The following is a 23062-nucleotide window of genomic DNA, read 5'->3' as shown; positions in this document are numbered from 1 at the left end:
GACATAGTCAATGGAGACGGTACCCATACACAACACTGCGGACACCAAGAAAGAAATCACCGTACGGATTGGGTAAAAGTAACTTTATTTCATTGTGTAAACAAATAGATACGTACAAAATTAGACATCTACAATTATACCTACGGGTTGTTCCGTTCCGATATCGCATGGAAGCACTTTGGTCAGGGCCGTAGAACACTCACAAAAAGCTTGTTTTTCAGGTACATTTTGTCCGATTTTCAGACCGACGGATGGACAAAAGCCCCCGCGACCAAAAACTATAGCTACATGCCAGTAGATATGGGTTGAAATTCAGTCATGGAATTGTCATTTGCCTATCGGGCATCCGAACTTGATCAACAAACTGCACCCTGACAACGGGCAGCGAATAAGCACAGCGCCATAAGAGATTCGAGTGAGGCGAGAACAACGTTGGTCTTCCTATGTGTATTGTGTTCCTAACATTTAGTGGAGTACGTGTTGTACGAGTTGTGACGGCCGTTTACCCTGATGGGCGCGGCACAGTCAGCAAACGTAGGTAAATGATTTAGAAATGATGCAGTTGTGACTACACGGCCGGAGTAGCGATGAGTCAACTCCCAGTGCCGTAGTGTGTTTGAATGTCCTCTTCTTACGAGAGCTCGCTGCTGTGCGACAAGGTGTCTGGCGGAGCAGCGGGAGTCTCCACATTCATCTTTTGGGCTATCTGATGAAGGACGATGCTGTGGTGATCTAGGAGGCTGGTCACATAGCTCATCCTGTAACAAATTGACATACATACAATATAACTCCAGTCTATCGCCTACAGTCTTGAAAATGAAAGTTAGCCAAACGTATATACCACCTGATTGATCTTGATTTCTTGAGACTGAACAAATGTTTGGCTCATATATATCAAGCAGAAATGACAGTTATTAAACTTGTTTCCTCAGCAGCGTGAACGTGGGAAGCTGCACTGTTTTCAGAGGATTTAGGTAATTATGATAGGTCTGACAACAAAGCTTTTGGAACGCAAGGAAATGACAGCGAAGGGTTCCAGCTTTAGTGGAATCAGACATTAAAGATAGCTAGTTTTATTACATTAATGAAACCGAACCCCGCATCTTCTCGACCACGCTCTTGAACCAAGTTTGTTAATACCTTGTTTTGAGCTTCATCACCTCCTGACTGATCGCCTCTCCATAATCCCCCGCGCTATCGTCTTGCATGAACTCAGTCGTGGTCGGCAACCCGAACACACGAACCATGAACTGCAACGGAAATACATGCATTCATGCGTCATCCTTCTCCATACATGTTCCCATATTTATACTCATTTTTGACATTACTGGTATATTTCCAGTGCAAGCCACATAAATCAGTCATGAGCCAGATCTATGCATGAAGCTAACGGTATATATATTTAGTATGTTAAATCAAAGTTTATTTGCACTGAGATGACTGGTCACGAGCTTAACCTTCAGAAACGTATCATCCCACCGATAGCGTGGAACTGCGCGGTTGACCATGTGACACCAATGGAAGCCCATGAACAGAAACCATGTAAACATGGCGATTAAACCGATAGCAAACCAAATCCTTCAAAACACCTTTCGCCATCTTGTTCTTTTGCTTTTATTCGGTTTCACCGAGTATTGTTTCCTCCAGAGCTTCCGTTGAAGAGCTTTTGGGAAGTCACCCTCCATGTCCTTGATCACGTGCATCTGAAATCAAAGGTCAAGGTCATTAAATCCTAACTCGGGTCATGATTCACAGGGGTCGCCCCGATACAAAGCCTGCTCCAGGTTAAGATAACTTCGATGCAACAGTTTGTTTATGCCAAAGATGAGCACGTAGACCAAAGTTCGAACCAAATGGGTCTAGCCCGTGAATTCGATTCTTACCTGCAGTTCTAACCTCTTGATGTAGGAGTTCTTCTGGATGCTGTCAATATCACCAATAGCAACACCAACCTGGAGAAGACATAAGAACCATGTAAGCGTCGTCTTAAAACCTTTTAACTCAAGCAAACACAAAATACCAGTGAGTCAGTTCTCATAAAACGTACATTGTGTAACAACTCTAGTGTGTGTAGAATTGCTTTTCATAAATGACATTGGCTAATGTTAATAATGGCTGGGAGGTGGTTGAGTAATTCATTGCTGTTCTATCAGTTAAGTTCTCTGTCTCTTGTTCGGGTTACTGTGCGATATCTTTGGGCAAAGTTAGGTATCTTACACAATCACACCAATCATGAGATATGTAATGTATTCTGAACGTGCTGTCAGAATCTTTCCAACGAATGGTATACCAATAGCTTGTGAGTTTCCCCAACCAACTTACTGTAAGATTCATCATCATAATTGGCATGAGGAAAATGAAAAGGACCAGGAGGATATAGGCATCAGTTTTAAACGGTTCCAAATTTTGGCCTGCAAAGTTGTCGAAGTAATTAATCTCGCCCAAAGTCATCACCAATGTGGTGACGAGGTTGGTACCTAGGGACTCCCAGATAGCCTGGAAAAAAGAGCGTCAGAAAACAGTCAATATGTGATATATCTTACCGTTAGATTCATCATCATAATGGGCAAGAGGAAAATGAAGAAAACCAGTAGGATATATGCATCGGCCTTAAACGGTTCTAACTTTTGGTCTCCAAAGTTGTTGAAGTAATCAATCTCGCCCAGAGTCATCACTAAGGTGGTGACGAGGTTGGTACCTAAGTTCTCCCAGATAGCCTGGAAAAAGAGGGTAACCTGTTAGGAGACTAGGTGATGGTGCAACCTTATATATGTGTGTCGTTTTTAAATGTGCATTCGTCAACTACTGTAAGATCCACGACGCATCATTCAGATGAGCATGAAGAAGAGAAGATGGATTTGTATCCTACCTACCTGTTTTGCTAAGACGATGTAGAAGGCAGAGGCGAAGGCGAACATTAACAGGAACAGGATCAGTGCAATCTGGAACAAGAAATATTGGTTATACTCAAGGTGAGAAAGTTGTTCACATGTCGAGATTGACTTAATATTACTCGGGACAAGAAATCCAGGATACGTACACCACACCAACTACGAATCGTGAAACAGCATTTTTGAGTTACTTTCTTACCTTTGCCATACTCTTGATAACTGCTGTGAACATGATCACGTACAGACCGACACCATCGATTCTGGAAGTAAAGGATTGGGTAAACTGTCAGCGAAAACAGTCAAATGAGCAGGCAAGGAAAAAGTATGATTCAAAACAAGTGATAAGTCATGTCTCCCGACTACTGTCGTTTAACTTCATCAGTAACTCGAAATTCAACCGACGGAATGCCTACAAATTCCTTCCCGTAGGCTAGGCCATGTTTTGAGGTTACGTTCTACGTACCTCCTTAAGTACATTGTGAAGTTGATCCAACTCGTAAAGGTAGCAATCCAGGCGCATCGCCACTGCCACAGACAAGGTGCATACATGGGTGGTGACAGAGCGGCAACCGTGAAGGCTATCAGGATCACGGCCAACCAGTTGCCCACCTCGAAGAAGTAGATATAGCCCTAGAAGAAAGGACACTCACATGAGCATATAGCTGTGGGAGATATTGTTGCTGCAGTTTGGACCGACTTCGTTTGCGAAAAACGTTCAATTGGCGTAACCATTGACTGGGAGTTGGGCTTTGCGAGAGATATGTCTTAGCTTTAGGTAGGAATGCTCATCTTGAGACAGGAAATGTTCTTGGGCCGTTGATCGATCAATCCTGTTTTGCAATCCTTCTGTTCAGAAGCATAGCCTCAGCTAGAAAGAACGCTTTGCGACGGTACAAACTTGTACAATTGATCTCTGATCTCTAAATCTTCTTGCAAATGATACCAATACAATTGACTGAATACTGTCACCTACCGATTTGACCAGCACGACCACCTCCTTGATGAAGAAGATGAATGCTATTGTCAGACACAAGCCACACAGCGCAGCGTGGTAACCATCGTGGTAGGCTCGCTGCTCCCAGGTCAACTGGCCATTCTGAAAAGAAGACCAGTAAGTTGTGGATTTCAGGCATTTACAAAGCGCAAACCTCAGGGAGGAGTATACAGGACCAAGCTAATGGTAAGCATGTTTGTGGCAATCTCTACCGATGTCTCTCAATAGAGATAATGGTCAACCAATGTTTATCCTCAGCAGGACACGTTAACACCATGTTCCAAAGGACAATCGCTGAGGGGAAGATGTGTACCCACCGCTATGTAGAAGTTGAGAAGTGTCGTATTATTGGCTTGATCTGCAGGAAGAGTGATAGGGCAGTAATTCACGTTGTCTATGTTGACAGTCCTAATAGGTGTCGCTACTGTGAAGATGAATATCATCATCATGATGACAAACACGATGTAGGTCAGCAGGTTCAGATAGAACAGGTAGCGGGCGAACTTCTGCCTGCAAAAGGGACGAGAGTAACGAAATGAAAATAAGTACATGTATGTCAATGGCAATAAGAGTCACAATACGCTAAAGCCATCCATTGCCCTAAAAGTTGTTTTGTCGCACTATTTGATGAGAGTTTCACTTACCATTTGACAGTGAGTATGTTTTGACAGAGAGGATGTGACAGAAGATCCCGCCGTCCATATTTTGCCATCGTCTGAAAGTCAAAAGAGAAAGAGAAACAAACTATTAAAGTTCTCAAAGGGAATCGACAAGTGCTTTCTACTACAACTTTTGCCAAGAAGGTTGAAAAATGACTGAATCTGCCACATTCGGTTTTAACTGATACTGGCAATCTTTAGTTAAAGAAGCTCGGCGACGAAACCCTACAAGATGATGTCCGTCAACGAGACAGACATTGCGATTCCTGTGAATGGAAGTGAGTGAGCGCCTACCTCCAAAGCTAGCCATCGTTTCGCCTTACACATCGGGTCATCAGGACCTGGATCGATGTACTTGTATTGGAAGGTCATCTGGAAGGAAGGTAGCTGATCATGAATGTGAAGAAGCATAAAAACCCAAACAGCCTTGGCCTCCTCTTGGATATCTTTGAAACGGCCAAGGATAAGCTAGTTTTTTTGCTTATCAGGAAGGGAAAGGACACGATTGGTTGTAACGCCGTAGCCCAAAAAACTACAGGAAGAAAGGATAAATCCTACCATACCGGTACGGTACCTCAATTCTAGGCAGACTGCAATGCAGATAGTGGAAGTTACTGTGCAATTTATAAAAGCAACGTTTCTCATTGGTCTCTGGGAACCTGACTGGTAGATTGACTTTGTAAGGCTACCTCAAGGTCTATATCTGCGGGGTCATCAGATGAGATTTTCACACACTGATCCATCACCACCTTCGCTGCCTCAGGTAGCCTCTTGATCAACTTCTTCATCGGGGTGTTGCCCTTCTTATCTCGAGCTTCCATTGCTCTCCGCCACCTGTCAGTAAAATCCGGTGAGTTAGGCAATGAAAATGGGTATCAAGGCTTTGTATCGCGAAGAGATTTCTACAAGCTGACCAACTGTCTTCGTATCTACTCTTTACAAAGAACCAACCACGAACGTGCGAACTGAACCAATACCGTCATTATTGGAAACAAGTGCAAAACCGGGCGAGTTTGTGGTTACTTCGGTAAAGCCAACTGTTCCTAGACTCCCCTGGCTGCCCATTGTGTCCTCCTTATTAGGTCTCCTTATGTATTAGGGCGTCAGGGGTTTAACTGTTCTGAGAATACCGGGAGACTGAGGAACTTAGTTTATAACAGATTAGGAATCAAGACATACTTGTCACTCTGTAGAATTGCAATGGCTGCTTCATTCGATAGATTTTGCATCGCCAGGTCCAGCGGGGTATCATTTTTGTTATTCTTTGCTATAACGTCAGCCTTCTTCGCCAATAGAAGCTTCACGGTTTGGGTTTGGTTGTTGGCACATGCGTAGTGAAGCGCTGTGTTCTTGAAAAACAGAAAAAAGCTACCCGTATTCAAAACGTATATGGTTTCAGGTATTGTCACCGTTAGACATGCTGATGGTGGTGATGATGTCGCCTGTCAGAATCAAACTTAATTTTATTATTAACTGACATAGACTTATCAAGTTGCGCGACGTATTGTTTTATTAACATTTCGAAATTGGGCAGTCGCACAGCCATTCTCAACATGGTTCATATATATACGTAGTCATAAATGATTGTTGTTTCCGCATTTGACCTTCAACAATGCTCAGTGATGGAATGAACTGTTCGACTGACTTGGCAATAGTAACCTTGTATCTGTCAGTGGCGTGGACATCGGCATGGTCATCCACGAGAATGGATACGACAGAAGAGTGCCCATTCGTAGCTGCCAGCATCAGAGCTGTCCTTTTCTGGTCGTCTCTGAAGAAACAATAATGTTATTATATTGGATTTAACAGACATAACTTCAAATCTTAACAGCATTATGATACATGTCATCATGTCACCACACTGAGATGAAGGAGACCCACGTCAATAATGCTGAGTCTCTGTATAACTGCTTGTTCCCTCGGCATGAATGACTTCCTCTTCAATCTATAGACTATGCCGTGGTCATCGTGTAATTGTTAAGAATTCCAATCAACCCTTTAGAAAGCATCATAAGGTCCTTTTCACTTACTTCGTCGAATTATCCGCCCCAAGTGCTGTAAGAACCTTGACCATCTGTCTGTTACCATTGGAGCTCGCCAGGAGAAGAGGAGACATACCGTCCACATCCGGGTCGTTCAGCTCGCCTTTGCTGGCTGCTACCAAGCTCTCAGCGCAACCAATGTTGCCCTTTCTAAAAAAACGACACAGATATATTGCTCACAGGGTTAGGACTGTCAACCTTCAACACTATACCATTTGAACATCCTGTGGTTCCACTTGCAAATTATGCATCCATGTTATCATCAATGCAAAACTGTCTGTGCATCTACGCCATCATCAATGCAGAACTTGCAATGCATCTACGCCATCGTCAATGTAGAACTTGCAATGCATCTACGACATCGTCAATGTAGAACTTGCAATGCATCTACGACATCGTCAATGTAGAACTTGCAATGCATCTACGCCATCGTCAATGTAGAACTTGCAATGCATCTACGACATCGTCAATGTAGAACTTGCAATGCATCTACGCCATCGTCAATGTAGAACTTGCAATGCATCTACGCCATCGTCAATGTAGAACTTTCAATGCATCTACGCCATCGTCAATGTAGAACTTGCAATGCATCTACGCCATCGTCAATGTAGAACTTAACTATATATCTATGTTATCAATGTAAAACTGACTATGTGTCAATGTCATGAATGTAAAACTTACGCTAATATGAAATATCTGTTGGCTGCTAATAAACGCTTTCAAAACTTCTTTTTTGGTTTCATTTCACGGTAAAAAGAAGTTGTACTTACTCGCTGGCTATGTGAAGAGGTGTCTTCCCCTCCAGGTCGGTTTGCGAAGGATTCGCACCAAACTCAAGCAATCGCTGCAGGATCTGAGATAGAATATGGTCACATTAAACGAATGTGGAAGATGAACCGGGCCGAAGGCGAACCGGGCCGCCAACTTTGTGTTGGTGACGATAAAATGGCCAATACTGAAAGTGTCGATTCATTCAAAGTCAACACGATATTGAACGAACTACAATACCCGGACGCTTTGTTGCAGCTCGTTAATTGAAGAGCTGGCAAATTATTTTGATGCAAACCTAGATGCTACTGATCTCTTTGAGATCAAGTTACTTTTAAAGGTAAGGCAATGGCCCCTGCTTCTCCTGAAGGTGGAATGAGGCAGGATGACATGCTTACCGCTGTGTTCCCGATGGCTGCAGCATAATGGAGGGCAGTCTGGTCCATGTTGTCCTTCCAGTCCACTATTGTCCTGGCACCATTCATCTGAAAGGAAGGCACCAGCAAAGGTTTCATTTACTCATAATGTCTGTTAGCATTATCCGTACATGGTGTTTCTCTCAGTTATAGTTATCAACCAAGGTACCGTCTTAGGACAAGGAACATTTAACTGCAATGATTAATTCTGACTTTGAATCGGATCCACGTAAGCTAGAAACTCTCTGCCTACGTCGTGAGAATCAAGGGCTTTGACTAACTATAGACAATGTGCAGTGTCTTGCTGTCAGATCTCAATGTGCACAGAGACTCAGCTTTGAGAAGAAGATACAGATACAAGCCTAAGCAGCATGCTAGCCTTAAATATTCATGTGTATAATAACTCTAACTTTTAAAATGAAATGTAGAAGAAATGAGATGTGACAGTGAATCAACCAAAGATACATCGAGACAATAAAACATGCCCTCTCACCTCTTCAAAGTGACCATGGGTTCCCTTAACATAAAGATCTTAAACATGAGTATTTTGTACTTAAATGATCTGGCAGACGCCATATTGACAGCTTTTGTACGTGTTCTAGAGTTTCACACCAATTTAACGTCGTTGACCAATGACATGCGACGCAAAGGAGGTGGACTGATGCCCAGTGATGACAGGTCAATATAAATGTAGAGCTGTGGATTAGTCATCCTGAAACCACACTGCTGTCCTATGTGGCTGGACCTGTATTTCACATGAAATGTTACATCCATATTGTAGATTACTCTCGTATAACAGTATCTTTACCTGGAGTACTGGTTGTAAGACGTCATACTGTCCATTCTGGACTGCCCAATGCAAGCACGTCCTCAATGAAGTATCCACGGCAGAAAACTGTGCTCCATTCTCTACGAGAAGTTTGGTCGTTACTGGGTGACCCTTCCAGCAGGCACAGTGCAGTGGAGTTAGGTTGTCCCGGTCCATGGCATTAAGGTCTCCGCCCTGGTAAGCAAGGTATGTCGTGATGAGATTATTAGGATTACACAGTTAGATGAAATTGATGAAATTGCTCTCATGATCCGGCCCAGTTCGAAACTGTCATAAACTGGTGTAGTAGTACGAGAAGACAAGCAACACGTTATAGCTCGGGTGGTATTTCAAGTTCGTATCATCTCCCACACGAAAACCAAATCGAAATGCATAACTGTTACTTACATGTTTCATGATAGTCTGTATCGTGTCCTCTCGTCCATGCAGGGCAGCTCTGGGGGAAATAGGGGAAAATAATAATATATTTACATTGTAAAGTGAATGGATACAATTCTAAACCAAAGGTAGGTTCGCGTGATACCTTGCCACTTACATGCAGAACATCCTTACTTTAAACTCATTCCGGGTTCTTGAAATGCTATCAAGTGGTAGCCAATGTTGAGGGGACAACAGGACCAACTGCACTGAACAAAGGGTCTAACAGTTTCATCTTGAACACATAGCAAGCTATCTCTTGATTACTCTGTTCTAGAATATTATCCGTAACCTTGGTCAATGTGGAAACTCGGCATTAATTGCTACGGAACTATTTGTTGCTTATACACATTTGGCATATTAAAACCTTGAAAATGGCATCATTCTGTGTTTATGTCATCTGATCAGTAGGCCTACTGTGCTTATCTGGACGTACAACATTAGATTCAGTCACGCTATTCCCAGTGTCTGAATGTTCCACGTGATATGAGCGGATGATTGAGTAGTCAATGAACAAAGTGCCGCAGCATTCTATTACCGTTATGTTGACAAATATGCACAAAATAATTATGTACATCGTTAACGTCAGTATCATTAGGCAGACATGGCTATGTCATCTCATTATCCTGTCATTTGCAATGATTTATCAAACATCCAACTAGTACATTACATATTGTTCAGTACAAACAGTCTATTAAATGGATTGGGATTTATTATTTCTGGGATTCGGCATATGTCTACCAACACCAATACCGGTACTGCCCCTATCAAATGATCTGCGACCCACGGTCAAAGTGGAACAAAAGTCCATCACCACGGCTCTTACAGTCCATAAGGTCGACTCCCGGTACAAAATAAGATAAAACTCCATGTCAAATGGTCGTAATCACAAAGAATTTCTAGGCCCGGTGCACATTGATAGGTAGCGCTAATTACCCCAGCAGTAAAATAGGCCTAGATAGTGACCCGGGTCGCTACGACGCGGCCCGGGACAGATTGTTTGGAGATAGCTTTGTCCCGGGGCGCTACGTAGCGGCCCGGGAAGGGTTGGATGGTGTTGGCGTTATACCGGGCCGCTCCGTGATAGGTTGTCGGGAGATTGCGTTGTACCGGGGCGCTACGTAGCGGCCCGGGTAGGGTTGGATGAAGTTTGCATTATACCGGGTTGGTCCGTGATATGTTGTTAGGATGTTGCGTTATACCGGGTCACCCGGGTAGGGTTGAGTGGAGATTGTGGTATACCCGGGACGGTTTGTTCGACAACGATGCTACCTGTGGTTGGAATAATTTTATTAATGATCACCTTGGTTTCTTTTGATGATTAGTTAGCCTAAGACCGCAGTGGGGTCGATGCGCTACCGGTTTCACGACAAATCAACCGAATTCCGTAAATATGATATCAAATCGCATGCAGACACAAGCTAGACTTCACACATACATAATTCTGAAGCCTGGATAAAAGACACAATGTACATGTGCATGTAGTACATATATATTGGCCTGGCAAAGTCATGAAGTATAGGCCTTGCTTCAGAGATGTTATGGACATATTAGGTCATTGTCATCTGTTCTTTCCTCCGTCTGGATTCTCTCTTGGGATGAGGCACTGCTCTTGATAGGTCTACTACATGCCATCTCAACCAGGATAGGTTCTACCAGGCCTACCCCCTCAGAGACTATCTATGCAACTGCAATGACGAACAGGGACATCTTCTAGAAGGATTCTCCTTTGGGTTGGGGCACTCCGCCCTTGATAGGCCTACTGCATGCCATGTCATCCACGGTGTGGGTTCTACCAGGCCTGCCCCCATAGAGGAGACTATCTATGCAACTGCAATGACGAACATGGACATCTTCTAGAAGGATTCTCCTTTGGCCTGCCCCCTCAGAGGAGACTATCCCTGTAACTGTAATATCGACCAGGGACATCTTCTACAAGGATTCTCCTTTGGGTTGGGGCACTCCGCCCTTGATAGGCCTACGTCTGTTACGGATCAACTCTGAAACAGTTTCAACTCTGAAAGACACCAACTCAACTTTGAAACTGCATCTCTGAAAGTATGAAAGCCTATGACCGCAGTGGGTTCTCTAAAATGCGCTACCGGTTTCACGACAAATCAACCGAATTTCGTAAATATGATATCAAATCGCATGCAGACACAAGCTAGACTTCAGACATACATAATTCTGAAGCCTGGAGTGGATATGTGCATGTAGTACAAATATATTGGCCTGGCAAAGTCATGAAGTAATAGGCCTTGTTTCAGAGATGTTATGGACATATTTATTAGGTCCTTGTCATCTGTTCTTTCTTCCGTCCGCTTCATATTTTCTTATTGATTTTGAAACCTTTTGTCCTTATTTGTTAATGTTTTTGGAACAAAGAGATTGATACCCTGTTCACGTGTTAGAGCCAACAGCGATTTGTCATCTTCATACTCCATGAATCGTGTTGTTTGATGTTTATTCACAGGTACATTGTAGGTCAACTAACGATACAGCGCTGTGCGTGCGTGTACCATCTAAACCATGGGAGATATGCAGTATGGGAAAGAAGTGTATAAATATCAGCTACGCTATTAATGCCAGAGCGGTATACGTCGAATATTCTGATTCGGTGACAGAAAATGCACTTACAGTTTCGTTAAAGCAATGTCCATTGGCTAATCGTCCAGTTGCACGAATTCCCGCTTTTTGTGGCAGTCCATAAGGAGACCAAATTAAGATGACGCAATGGATTGCCCCGGTCAGGGAGTCCAGCTGCGTTGTGAAACCGCTGAATGATATGAACCCTACCCTGAAGCTGCTGATGTTTTACAATATCTTTCACGCAATGCATGATTAATTAAAGGAAATATCAGAGTACAGATACGTCGTCTGTCTTTAAATTCATGATCCTATATACGGAGAGTAATGCGTCGCCGCCACACAGATAGTTCGCCAAATCCGTTTCATGTAATATTTGGAACAAGCTTATCAAATCACCTCTCTCCTATGTCTGAGGCTGAAGAGATCTAGTGACTCTAGCCTTTCACTGAGTATGTTAGATCACTCATTCCTGTTATTAATTTGGTGAATCTCCTCTGGACCTAAGCCGATTAAAAACGCATAATCGTGTTTTCACGAAGGAAGAATTGTCCAACATGCCAATGTCCAAACCGCACAACCTGGGGGAAATTAATGATATAGTTTTCAAGGTAGAGGAAGTAAGCAAGACTTACGAACTTGAATAAACCAGACAAGAATCCCGGTTGACGAAATGAACCCTAGGATCCTCAAAGAGATAAAGGATAAAATTCCAGAGGCGTGTATTATGCTATTCTAAATCATAGAGTCCATCACAAATGCATGTGAGGAATTCTAGTCCTAAATCCATGCCAGTTCATCCAGAATACAAATCCTGGCTTCTCAAATCCGGTGTGACAGCGGATATAGTCCCCCTGGAGTCATAGTCCGGTAGCATTGTATTTGACCAATTAAGCAGCATGATCTATAGTACCGCTAACCCTAACCAAAACATTTAGCAATGCGGGCTATTGTTACACGGACTATCAGCCCTAGGACTACTATCCCTTGCACACCGGGCCCTGTCATCCAGATGCATACCTATCCTTACCACTTGAAGAATATCAAGTGAGTAAGAGTAACAGGTTGAAGTTGAAGTCGAAGGTCAATGGAATTTTGCAGACAGTGCAGTGACGAAGCAGAATTTCCAAGCATTCATGAGAGCTTTGTGATCAATAACCCGACACACATCCAGAATAAGCCCTACTAGACCTGGCTACAAATATTAAACCTTGCCTGAACCAACAACCATTTCAGTCGTTGGACTCCAAGCGTAGTGCAGTAGCATTTCTTCAAAAGGTAAGTGAATTCTGCGGTTTACATTGCCGAATTGGTTTAAAAATCATCAATGCCGTGATTGTGGCGCAAACAGTCAAGAATGCGATTATGTTAGCCACAAAATCAGCATTTAACCGCCTCCATTTGAGTTTATACCCGTTACCTTTGGAGAGGTTACTGATTGCGACCTTGCTAATGATACCTACATATATACCGGGGCCCTATATATATCAAAATAATCTTAATCCTCAGTTATTGCCTCCTGACATCGGTGAATGATATTTGACGCTGTTTCAGATGAAATTCACAACGCATGTGATTTTAGGGTTGTTTTCGTGCAAGTCATTGGGGTGCAGCGTAAAAGCAAAAAAAACCCACCGCCTCACGCCTTGTCCAATCAGTGTTAACCTACTGTTACTATGGACGCCACAAACATCTTCTTTTCCATATGTGTGCTCTTTCCATTCCTCATTCGACATGTTGTTTTATATGTTGTTTTATACGTCGAAAAGAAGTGTCTTTGTTCTTCCTATTTTTTGGTCACTTTTTGGCCACGCTCTACGATGCGTGAAACGTCAATCACAAAGGCAAGGAGAGAAACAAACAGTTGATTACCAGCCATAAACATTGCGATGACGAAGGGAACAATGCCTTAATGATGGTCTGACCATATTCATAGACACCAAATTCGATATGAAAATGGTCATTTTCCTAGCTGGAGCTATAAACCAGAAGGTCGTGGGTTTGACACTTGGTTAGATAGAACTCTCTGTGCTTACCTGTGTATGGGGGTCATTTGTTCTGTGTCACGTGGGTTAGCCTCTGCTCCTTGTTTCAAAAGATATTCAACAATTTCCTTGAACCCGTTTGTGACGGCAACATGCAGCGCTGTCTGTTTATTGACCTGCAATCAGAACGGTGACTTTGAATAGTAACAAGCTTTACAGAACTAAGCTTGACTGTTCTAAGACTGGTGAAACCAGGTTTGTGAAGGTGTAGTTGGTCACACGAACTCGGCAAACATGCAAACGGCACACTATCACGCCACAACATTAAATGGTATTCATATATATAACTGTGATCTTATTTCATCACTTAGGCTAATGTGGTCTATAAAGTCAAAATGGCCCCTCTCGGATAGCTCCTTCTGCCATGATGAGGAAAATACAACTCTAGCTGCGACTAAGATTACAACCCATGCCACAATGCCACATGGAAGCCTACTCCCTCACATTTAGACTTTTCAGATGAAATCTTCTTTGGTTCGGTTGGTTAAACCAAAATGATAGATAGCCATGTATATGATACATACGTTAGAGTAATTCTGGTTAGATTTGACGAGTAAGGGGTTAAAACACAAACACAGCACTCAATTACGACAGAACATACATCCAAACAAACGCACGAAGAGGGAAGGATGGTGAGGACTTTACCTTCTTATCGGTGCGCCGGCGATGAGACTAATAGAGACAAAGAGAGAGTTCACTCAATATGGAAATGAAAAAAAAAGCTTTTCTCTTTCCAATGTCTCCACTCCCAGACAAGAGCCGAACTTCACGAAGATGATTTTGTCACCTCGACGTTGTTTTGTAAATTTACAGAAAGCAAGATGGCACTGATATGCATGTAGGTCGTACATTTTGCTCATGAAACTGAAAGTAAAGTATTCGTGCTGCTTTCCCTAAGACAGAGAAAACGAAGCTCACCTTCATTGAGTTTATATCGATGCCCTTCGACAACAAGAGTTCCACCACCTGGAAGAGAGATATGTTATTTTGCAACATTAAGTTGGGAGAGGTCATCCTTTGTGGATGGTTTTGACCTTTCGTGTACCTTTCAGAAACCCTGTCCTTTGCCGTCAATTTGAAACTCCAATATTGCTATAGACGTCTCTTTACATTTACAGAAGTCCGATATCAAATTATCGAAGTTGTAGGAAAATCTGTCTTAGGACAGAGTGTCTTGCGGACAAAAGATTCTACAATGCGCTTTTCATCTTTGGCTATTGAAAGTCTTGTGTCTCTATACCGAACCTTAATCCGTCAACAAAAGGTAAGGACATATTTTCCTAGAAGGGGGCAGTTATCTGCTACTGATACCTGAACCACTCAGTTTATCAACACCGTTAGGAACGAGCAAAAGAAAACATCGGACTGCGGCTAACCCGAATCTGAGATCCAACGGCATTTACAGGGACCTCTTGACTGAGATGGGTCCTCACCTTCAGATGTCCGTTCTGTGCTGCCGTCTGGAGAGCATTACTTCCCTCGTCATCCACCAATGACAGGTACTCTGCCTGTTTGGGTTCATCTTTTAGAGAGTCTTTAGAGACTGGATGGACGAGAAACGATTAAAGGAAAGTGTCACAAACAGCTTTATCTCTATACTTGTCCCAACCACAACTTGCAAGCAGGAGAGTTGATCGCTTGAAGTACCGCTTTACTGTAAGTTTTTCCCCGATATCATTTTCAAAACCATTCATCATTTTGGTGAGAGAAAGATGAAATCCCTGTGTATTAACATAACAACACCTTATTCTTCCCGGATTGCAGTATAGTTGGTCATTCTAAAATCATGGTTACAACATTTGATTTTTGATGTCACGAATGTACAGCATCTTGGAGAAACAACCAACACCTCCAGTTCGGTGCTATTTCATTTAATATAATCTAGTTTTCAACATACCAGCTTCTAACAAGGCATTAATGACTTCTACGCTTCCGACACTAGCTGCGTTGATCAGTGGAGTGATGTCACTCACGTCACGTGACCATGGATCAGCGCCTTTTTCGACCTGTGAAGAAAAAAGTCGGTGGGTGATTAGGCTTTCAGTGACCGCATCCTAAATTTTCACCAATCGTAGATACCGCCTCGACTGAAAGGGCTGAAGTTTTTGTTTAGGTCAGCATTTTTCATCATGAGACGTACCAATATTTCGCAGACGGTCTTCTGCCCTCCCGTTGCTGCCTCGTGTAGTGGCGTGATCTTATCGTCATCTTGGATGTTGACATTCGAGTCCTCAGGGGACAACAGTTCCTGAAAAAAGGAAGAAATATGTGTTTTGATATCAGGTAAAGACACGCTTCAGCTATATAAACAAGAAGTGTGACCAGTCATACACTGACAATTCTTTACTCATGATTTCCATAGGTGAGTTGGGTGATTGCTGAGATTTAATAACAAGCGCTCAGTTCGGCGCCACCGGTATAGTCAACAAAGGTGGTGGTTACCAAATAATTCAGTTGATAAAGATGCTGACCTTCACAACCGAGTTGAAGCCCCTCCTGGCGGCGTAGTGGACGGCTGTTTTACCACGTTGGTCTCGGGCGTTCACACTGGCACCGTATTTGATCAGGGCCTGGACGGAGTCGGCAGAGTTGTATCTAGCCGATAGGTGAAGAGGAGTCAGGCCCATTGACTCACTCGCATTCGCCTCTGAAAGGGCAGATGGCCGGTTCAATCAATATTGGTCAAATGATCGACGGGAAAAGATTTTATGGGGCTCAACCAAGATTAGTCATGACTTTAAGTTGATCTATTTCAAATACAGAATAAAACTTCCGGTATCCATAAAGTGTGTGCATGAGATAGCTCTCTTGCTCATCACAAAGACGCCGATATAAAGCATGTGGCGTGGAAGAGTGGCCTTTGCAAAGTGATGTTCCTATTGAAAGAAATATCATCAAAATATACGTAGATTGTTCTGCCACCCACCTGCTCCTGCCTCTAGTAGCATATTAACAACGGACACCCTGTTGAACCTGGCCGCCTGATGGAGAGGAGTGCATTCGTTCCCATCTTCCCGAGTGAAGACACATCTTGGGTTATTCTGGATGTGACACTGGACGACATCAACCAGGCCCTCTCTTGCAGCCTACAGAATTGTAATATAGAGGTATAGGTATTGATCACAGTGGGCGATGGGATTGTGAACAAGTTGCAATGATTGATAAACATTGATAATTCGGCGTCGATACCCCTTTGAAAAGTTTGAATATTACTGTGTTCAGTGCACATTAACGACCTCTTTAATAACCGGAGGAATCGTCAGGCCTTCGGCTCATGTAGTAGTTGTCAAACATGACTTCGATTCGTGAGATAATTAGGAACAAATCTCGATACGTGCATAGAGTACGGCCATTAACAACGGCTCGGTGCACACCATTAACAACCGACCACAACGGAAGTGTACTCCTACTTGGCAATAACAACAAAACAGAAAATTCGTTTGGAGGGTTTACTCTTTGGAAAAATATTGTTATTTCTCTCTGAAATGTCCACCAGATAATCGTTTCCGGCATCAAGTTTCATTCTGAAAAATGCGAACCAATCTGTGGTTGGAATGGTGGTTTATGGTTCAATGTCGGTCGATTTCTGTCCTAATTGACAGTAAATTTTCGTGAATATACTGTATTGCCTCGTCTAAGCCTGGTGAGCACAGTAATGCTGTGGCTTGGCCATCAAGCCAAGGTTCCGCCCCATAATTAATTTAACAGACCTAAACATAACAAATCAAAACGACCACTCCTGATCTCGCAGGAAGTCTAAGCATTACAAAGAGGGGCTGGTAACCTCGGGATGGTTAATGAGATTCCCACACCTTCAAAATGAATAATATATGTTCCACTGACTCACTAAAAGGTGCTGAGAGTTGATTTGATGGGAAACCGATAATTTTGTATGTAAAGTTTGGTCTTTTATAAGGCATGCGAATATGCTAGTTAAAAATATTGTTCACACTAGTTTTACCTACTAGAAGTGAGAGAATTATCCCACTTTTTTTCATTGTAAATGCGTATTCCCAATGTGGTTAATGCGTATTTATTGGACGTTTTTAATTGGAATACGGCCTTACAAGACATACATCGTCTGCTGAAATGTTGTTTATGGTCAATACGGTCACGTTAATGGTGTACCGTTGTTCCGGCACTGTGTTGATAGGTCCAAAAACTACAAGGGTTGTTGGTATTTCTCTTGGTAAGGGTTGACCATTAGGCACCCCCATTTTGGCTAGAACTTAAACCCTAAAGCAATTAGAACTCAAAATGAGGTGAATGCCGATTCAAAACCTTGGAGGTTGTTCTCTGGAAAACTAAGAAGAGACTCCCGGCCCACCCGCATTCATTTCCAACTCTCAGAAACGGAAAGTACACTCAAAAGTATCAACCGGCAAAGGGAGCTTCTTGCACTCAAGGATCTGTATCATACCGGTTTAAACATTTGTGTTCCAGTGGTTTGAAATGGGGTCAGTTCTTACGAACGGATAGAGCTTTCAATTCTCCTAATCCAACCTGAACCCGTGGCTTGTTCCCATGTGGTGAGGCGGTATACTACAATATGTTTGAATATCATGTGTGCATTGGACTTGGAGAGTGGCCTGTTCCCCGCTGGTGCTTTTCAATTTGGGTGTTTTGTGATGTTTATGTCCGACACTGGACACCTAGGTGATATGTTAATATTTATGGACACGATTAGTAATGATGAAACCATGATTCGGATCAATGCAAGTCTATATGAAATAATTACTATTCAGTCAGCAGATTTATTCTAATCAAACAAAATCATGACCCAGCGGGACATTCTTAATTATAACCCTGGTTCCATCAGCGACCTGTTTGCGTGATTCATCATGGTAGCAGCGTGGCAGAAATAAACACGAGATTAGATTACTCCATTGAAGCATATCATTGCAAACAGTCGCCTTTGGTGAATGGTGTGCCATTGTCTTTCGCTAGACCCCGTCATGCTGAATGGCGACACCTTTCATTGATGACGGCATAAACGCCATGCCCAGCTTGAAGTAGATCATGGAATAGCCCTACAGAAACAGCACTTGATAACCTCTTTCAATTTATCCTAAAATATCAGCTTTTCGAACTGACAACCGTCTTAACCACAAAGGTTTTTACATCGATCTGATCAATTTAAGGGTTGCCAATATGTCCCACCATTTTGGCTATATCCTGAAATCCGAAATCAATTAGAACGCCTTCAAAATGAAGTAATTGCCGATCTCTGAAAGTGCCATTCACTTTGTTTTGAAAGAGATTTAATTGCGTTTAGATTTCAAGTTCTAGCCAAAATGGCGGTACCTATGGTCGACACTTAATACCAAACTTGTAAAGTGAGTGTAAGACCTCGCCAGTCGGCTGGCATAACGCCACACACGGAAATTTCACTTTTTCAGAAGTGATCGACTCGTCGAAATATCGCTTACTTTTGGTAGGCCAATCATGATCATATGGTCGCTGATTTGAAACGCCAAAATAAACCCGACAGGACTGTATGTATCCCAGACGAAAGGGGACTGATGTCGCCAGAAATTGCCATCAGCAAATTCTGAAGGAATCCAAATATTCCATTGTAAAACGGCGATTTTTGACCGGGTTTTTTGACAAGCGTATCCGTCACGATTGTATTATAAACACAGATAGGATAAGATCGCGTGGTGTACTATTTAACTTTGGGTGATCGTTACTGCATTATAATCGTAACTGTTCACTGAAGATACCCCACTGGGAACTTCCAAAGATACCCCACCTATAGACCTATATGCGATGATATTGAAAGGGATCCGCTCATGGGGTTATAAGTGAAATTCTAAAGCAAAAAGGCAGGTCTTTGAATATGTACAGCACATGTTATTTATTAAAGATTGCTAATACCTGTATATAATCATTTCTTGAAGTAGATGAGTAATCGTTTATTTGCAATTCATCGCCACAACATACCCGCACTATGATGAGACATTCGAGATGTTAAATCTCGAGGGGGTCACAGAACCTATCAACATGACGGGGAAGGGCATCTTGACACACGCACCCACCCGCTAACGCCATTCTCTTTCCCAAACGTTCGAACACAGCTTTAGCATGTTGAACAATAGGTACGCGACTGTATTGGGGAAAATCCCGGTGGTAAATCGTCTTACCTGTGTGACAGGAATGGCATTATGCGGTAATGACAGATTGTCCTCATAAGCCTCATTGTCCCATCCATCTAAGTCAGGCGCGTGACCAACCCTGCTCGGGCGTCTCTGAAAGCTGACTCCTTTAGATAGCGCTCGTCGAGTCCGTTTCTTCTTGTTTACCGTGGCTACGGCGGCAAAGTTGCCAGCCATACTGTGTCCTCGAGAAAGGCCGGGACACTTGCTTGCTAATGATGCTCAGTCACTTTCCCTCCTCATGAAGTTCCTTACTCGATCTCGCTTAGTCCATGATTCGTGACTGAAATATAGATTGTCCCACAATGACGAATCAGTGAGTGAATTCGATTGGTCACGAAAGTCCATTCAATAATGATATTCCACCGCGCATTGAGGGTCCTGTTTAGAACACCTTTGGACACGATCGCAAGCTTTTTCGCATGTATCTTGCATAGAAAAAATGTTTTAATGGCTATAACTAATATTTAATTCATACAAACTGGCAACAAGAAGTATGATATCCGCTTCAACGGAACAGGTGTGATAAAAAGATAGATATTTTGGGAGTTATTCAAAATCGAAAGTATATTGTCTTTTTTATGCCACCTAGTAGGGCCTATAGTTGGGTAAACTTAAGTGAGTTCAGATAATCTACTGTAAACAGTTATGTTTGTTGTCATAACATGGTAATAGTTACTTCTATATGTATAACGAGACTATTAGGTCGAATTGACTTGGTGTCTTAATTAAGTTGTGTCAGGTTTGCGTTCCTTTTCGAGGTCCAATATTAAATAGAATAGAGTGTGTGCTCACTCAACCGTTTGTGCTGACTTAAACTCCAACAACCTAACAGCATTATCCAATGATGACTTTTCAAAAAATTTCTTATTTCCACACCTCAGTGTGAAATGACTATGCGGGCGCGTGTTGTTTGAAGTAATCTAATTACCCATACTAGCCTTCCCAGGTCAAACTATCGCATCTCAAGTGTTGAACTGGGCTAGAATTGGCCATAATTAAAGAATCATAAAGGCATCAAAAGGGCACTACAAGAAATTCAACCTGATTTCTTCAGAATATGGCAATGTTACAAAAAGATGTCATTAGTTAAGTTTGATTAAGCTTTCTTTTTTTGGAAAGTCTGCTGACAGGAAAACGAAATTATATCGAGAAAACGAAATTAAGTCGGGAAAACAAAACATTTGCTCTAAGGAAAACGAAAAAAATGGTGTTATGCGTGGCCTACCTGCCATGATTAGGCACGAAATAAACAGTGATTTGACGTATCTGATGCATGACTTGCCTCTATCAGACAGACTGGCAGACTCCAGCAGTGGGTACATAGAAACGTATTTGTTCAAGCTCATTCTGTCTTTGAAGGGAAAACATAAATATTTTCACAACGCATCTGGCGCTTCTCAGCTCTTTCGGTGATCAAGGTTTTCAGGAGACCGAGAGTTCAGTTCACTTCTAGGCTGCTCCAAAGGTAGGTGACTGGGGGTTATAGACCTGCTGACGAGAAATAATTCGATTCCGGTATGGTTGGTTTGTTTAGCATATCAGCATATCTTATCTATTTCATATACTTGTATTTTGATAGATCATTCGGTAATGTCTAACTAGCTTATCTTTTGCAGAATTCCAAATGATGTTATCCGCGGTCCACCTCCTTTCTCTGGTAGCCATTTTTTGTGTGGTCCATGTTCATGGCGGTAAGTCTTCAAGATTACACTATGGCGAGTTGTTAAACTGTTCATCGGCATGATACGATCACGATCATGGCACTTTGTCAAGCTAGTTGATTGGCAGCGCACTTCTAGAAATAAAGGTTTTTCGGCCAACACTAATATGCACCTCATTGAGGTTCTTCAGCGAGGTTTTGAGATTTTTCAGAACCTCTCAAACCATAAGCGGTTTTCCATTTTACCGAGATACCTCTACGGGGTGCATATCAGTGTGTGTTGGGCCGGAAAACCTTAAAAGGTTTTTTCAAAAGTTCATAGTCCGAGTCACATCCTCATTGCTTGGCTACATGTACCTTGGTGACTCTTGCACCGTTGTTGGTCACCGGCGTTTCTCTCGTTTCAGGATATCTATCAAATGGTTGGTACAAAATCTATGAAGTGTGTGGCGGGGAAAAGGGCTGTATGAAAGAGGTCGATTGGGACTCTGAGGGACCTGGAGACAAAGTCTCTGCCCAGCCCATGACTAACAGCACTACCAGCTGGTTCGTCAACCACAGGGGTGGTGGCAAGTATTCATTCAGTACATCGTGTTCTCTTGATTGCAAGTGAGTACCTTTCATCGCACTATTCGTCACCTGTTCAGACCAATGCTGTGATACGACATCTAAAGCAGTAAAAGCTACCCTTTGAAAGCGTTCTTGGTTTCAGTTGGACCATCTCATATCAGGGAGCCCTCACGTCCTCCGAAGTGACATCGACCACAGCGTTGTCGCGCAAGCTATCACTAGCCTACTATCGTGTTCTATACTGCAATCAAAGATCGTTGTGACGACTCCTTACCGATTTCATAGTAATCAACTCGGATTGTCTTATCGATTTGGTTATTTTCTTCCTCAGCACGTGGAACGCCGAAGACCACATCATCAAAGGGACTAAGGTCAGCTACAGCAATGGCGCGAAGACCCTGTTCAAGCTGGAGAGGACCGGTAACATCTACTTCCAGGGGGACTCGGAAGACAAATACAAAATCATCATCGCAACGCCAGAGAATCTCGATGGGAATGTGGTCGACATAAGATCCGATGGCAAGCTTGGGTACGGGAACACAGACGGACAAAAACGATTTGTCTTCAAGAGGAACTTCAGTATTGTCAGCGGCTGCAACTGTTCGTGGTTTAGGTAGCCCACTCAGGGGACATATTGTGACACTTGACTTGATCAGGGCTTCATTATCGCATCTATGCCCGAAGAGTTGATGTGTCTTTCATCGGGGACAAAGACTCATGACCAAAGCCACGAGTGTTAAAAATGTAACAGTCACAAAAGCAATAATAAACTGAATAGCATTGCCTGCTAGCTGTTCTTGTTTTTTTAGTCCAACTGCTCAGTGCCATCCGAACGGACAATTGTGCCGCGTTAGCCCGGGGCGTAGAGTGTCGGACTGACATGCTCTAGGCCGTGGGTTCGAACCCGGTCACGATTAACTTTTATTATGATTTTTTGGGGGCATCTTTGGGCTCCGGTTGGTTTTAGATTTTTCAGGGTTCACATCCTTACCCTCATGATGCTGTGCTGTGTTGCAAAAGCCATTGT

The 23062-nt window shown here is 42.8% G+C and overlaps 2 protein-coding genes across 5 annotated transcripts; one reads left to right on the top strand and one right to left on the bottom strand.

The window, feature by feature from the left end:
* Positions 1–82: 82 nt before the first annotated feature.
* Positions 83–20313, bottom strand: LOC135495923 (transient receptor potential cation channel subfamily A member 1-like). Of its 4 annotated transcripts, none has more exons than XM_064784950.1 (30): positions 19791–20313; positions 16574–16733; positions 16119–16294; positions 15788–15895; positions 15545–15653; positions 15081–15190; positions 14566–14613; positions 14293–14319; positions 13639–13763; positions 8987–9035; positions 8579–8773; positions 8264–8287; positions 7753–7839; positions 7357–7439; positions 6575–6736; positions 6204–6315; positions 5724–5893; positions 5234–5378; positions 4839–4916; positions 4530–4600; positions 4203–4395; positions 3865–3987; positions 3355–3521; positions 3091–3151; positions 2874–2942; positions 2544–2717; positions 1884–1952; positions 1590–1703; positions 1141–1250; positions 83–758 (listed from the first exon to the last, which is right to left on the bottom strand). In XM_064784950.1, the coding sequence occupies exons 1-30, from the start codon at positions 19977–19979 to the stop codon at positions 632–634; spliced, it is 3435 nt and encodes a 1144-aa protein (XP_064641020.1). In that variant the 5' UTR covers positions 19980–20313; the 3' UTR covers positions 83–631. The 4 variants fall into 4 exon arrangements, with proteins under 4 accessions (XP_064641020.1, XP_064641028.1, XP_064641036.1 ...); XM_064784958.1 differs by lacking the exon at positions 2544–2717 and adding an exon at positions 2323–2496; XM_064784966.1 differs by lacking the exon at positions 8264–8287.
* Positions 20314–21231: 918 nt separating this feature from the next.
* Positions 21232–22820, top strand: LOC135495944 (uncharacterized). The gene is made up of 4 exons (XM_064784989.1): positions 21232–21270; positions 21422–21496; positions 21873–22074; positions 22367–22820. Exons 2-4 carry the CDS (start codon positions 21430–21432, stop codon positions 22650–22652), a joined length of 555 nt encoding a protein of 184 aa, XP_064641059.1. The 5' UTR covers positions 21232–21270; positions 21422–21429; the 3' UTR covers positions 22653–22820.
* The last annotated feature ends 242 nt before the right edge of the window (positions 22821–23062 follow it).

Source organism: Lineus longissimus, chromosome 1 (assembly GCF_910592395.1).
Source record: "Lineus longissimus chromosome 1, tnLinLong1.2, whole genome shotgun sequence".
In the NCBI taxonomy this organism is placed as follows: Eukaryota; Metazoa; Nemertea; class Pilidiophora; order Heteronemertea; family Lineidae; genus Lineus; species Lineus longissimus.
This window is presented reverse-complemented; position numbering and strand designations above follow the sequence as displayed.

Excerpts from the sequence above, each read along its gene's own strand:
- LOC135495923 (XM_064784950.1), bottom strand. The coding sequence starts at position 19,979 with ATGGCTGGCAACTTTGCCGCCGTAGCCACGGTAAACAAGAAGAAACGG. Across the intron at positions 8,288-8,578 it reads TCTTACAACCAGTACTCCAG|GGAACCCATGGTCACTTTGA; the intron begins GTAAAGATACTG and ends CTTTATGTTAAG. Across the intron at positions 2,943-3,090 it reads TTATCAAGAGTATGGCAAAG|ATTGCACTGATCCTGTTCCT; the intron begins GTAAGAAAGTAA and ends TTCTTGTTCCAG.
- LOC135495944 (XM_064784989.1), top strand. The coding sequence starts at position 21,430 with ATGATGTTATCCGCGGTCCACCTCCTTTCTCTGGTAGCCATTTTTTGT. Across the intron at positions 21,497-21,872 it reads TGTGGTCCATGTTCATGGCG|GATATCTATCAAATGGTTGG; the intron begins GTAAGTCTTCAA and ends CTCTCGTTTCAG. Across the intron at positions 22,075-22,366 it reads TCGTGTTCTCTTGATTGCAA|CACGTGGAACGCCGAAGACC; the intron begins GTGAGTACCTTT and ends TTTCTTCCTCAG.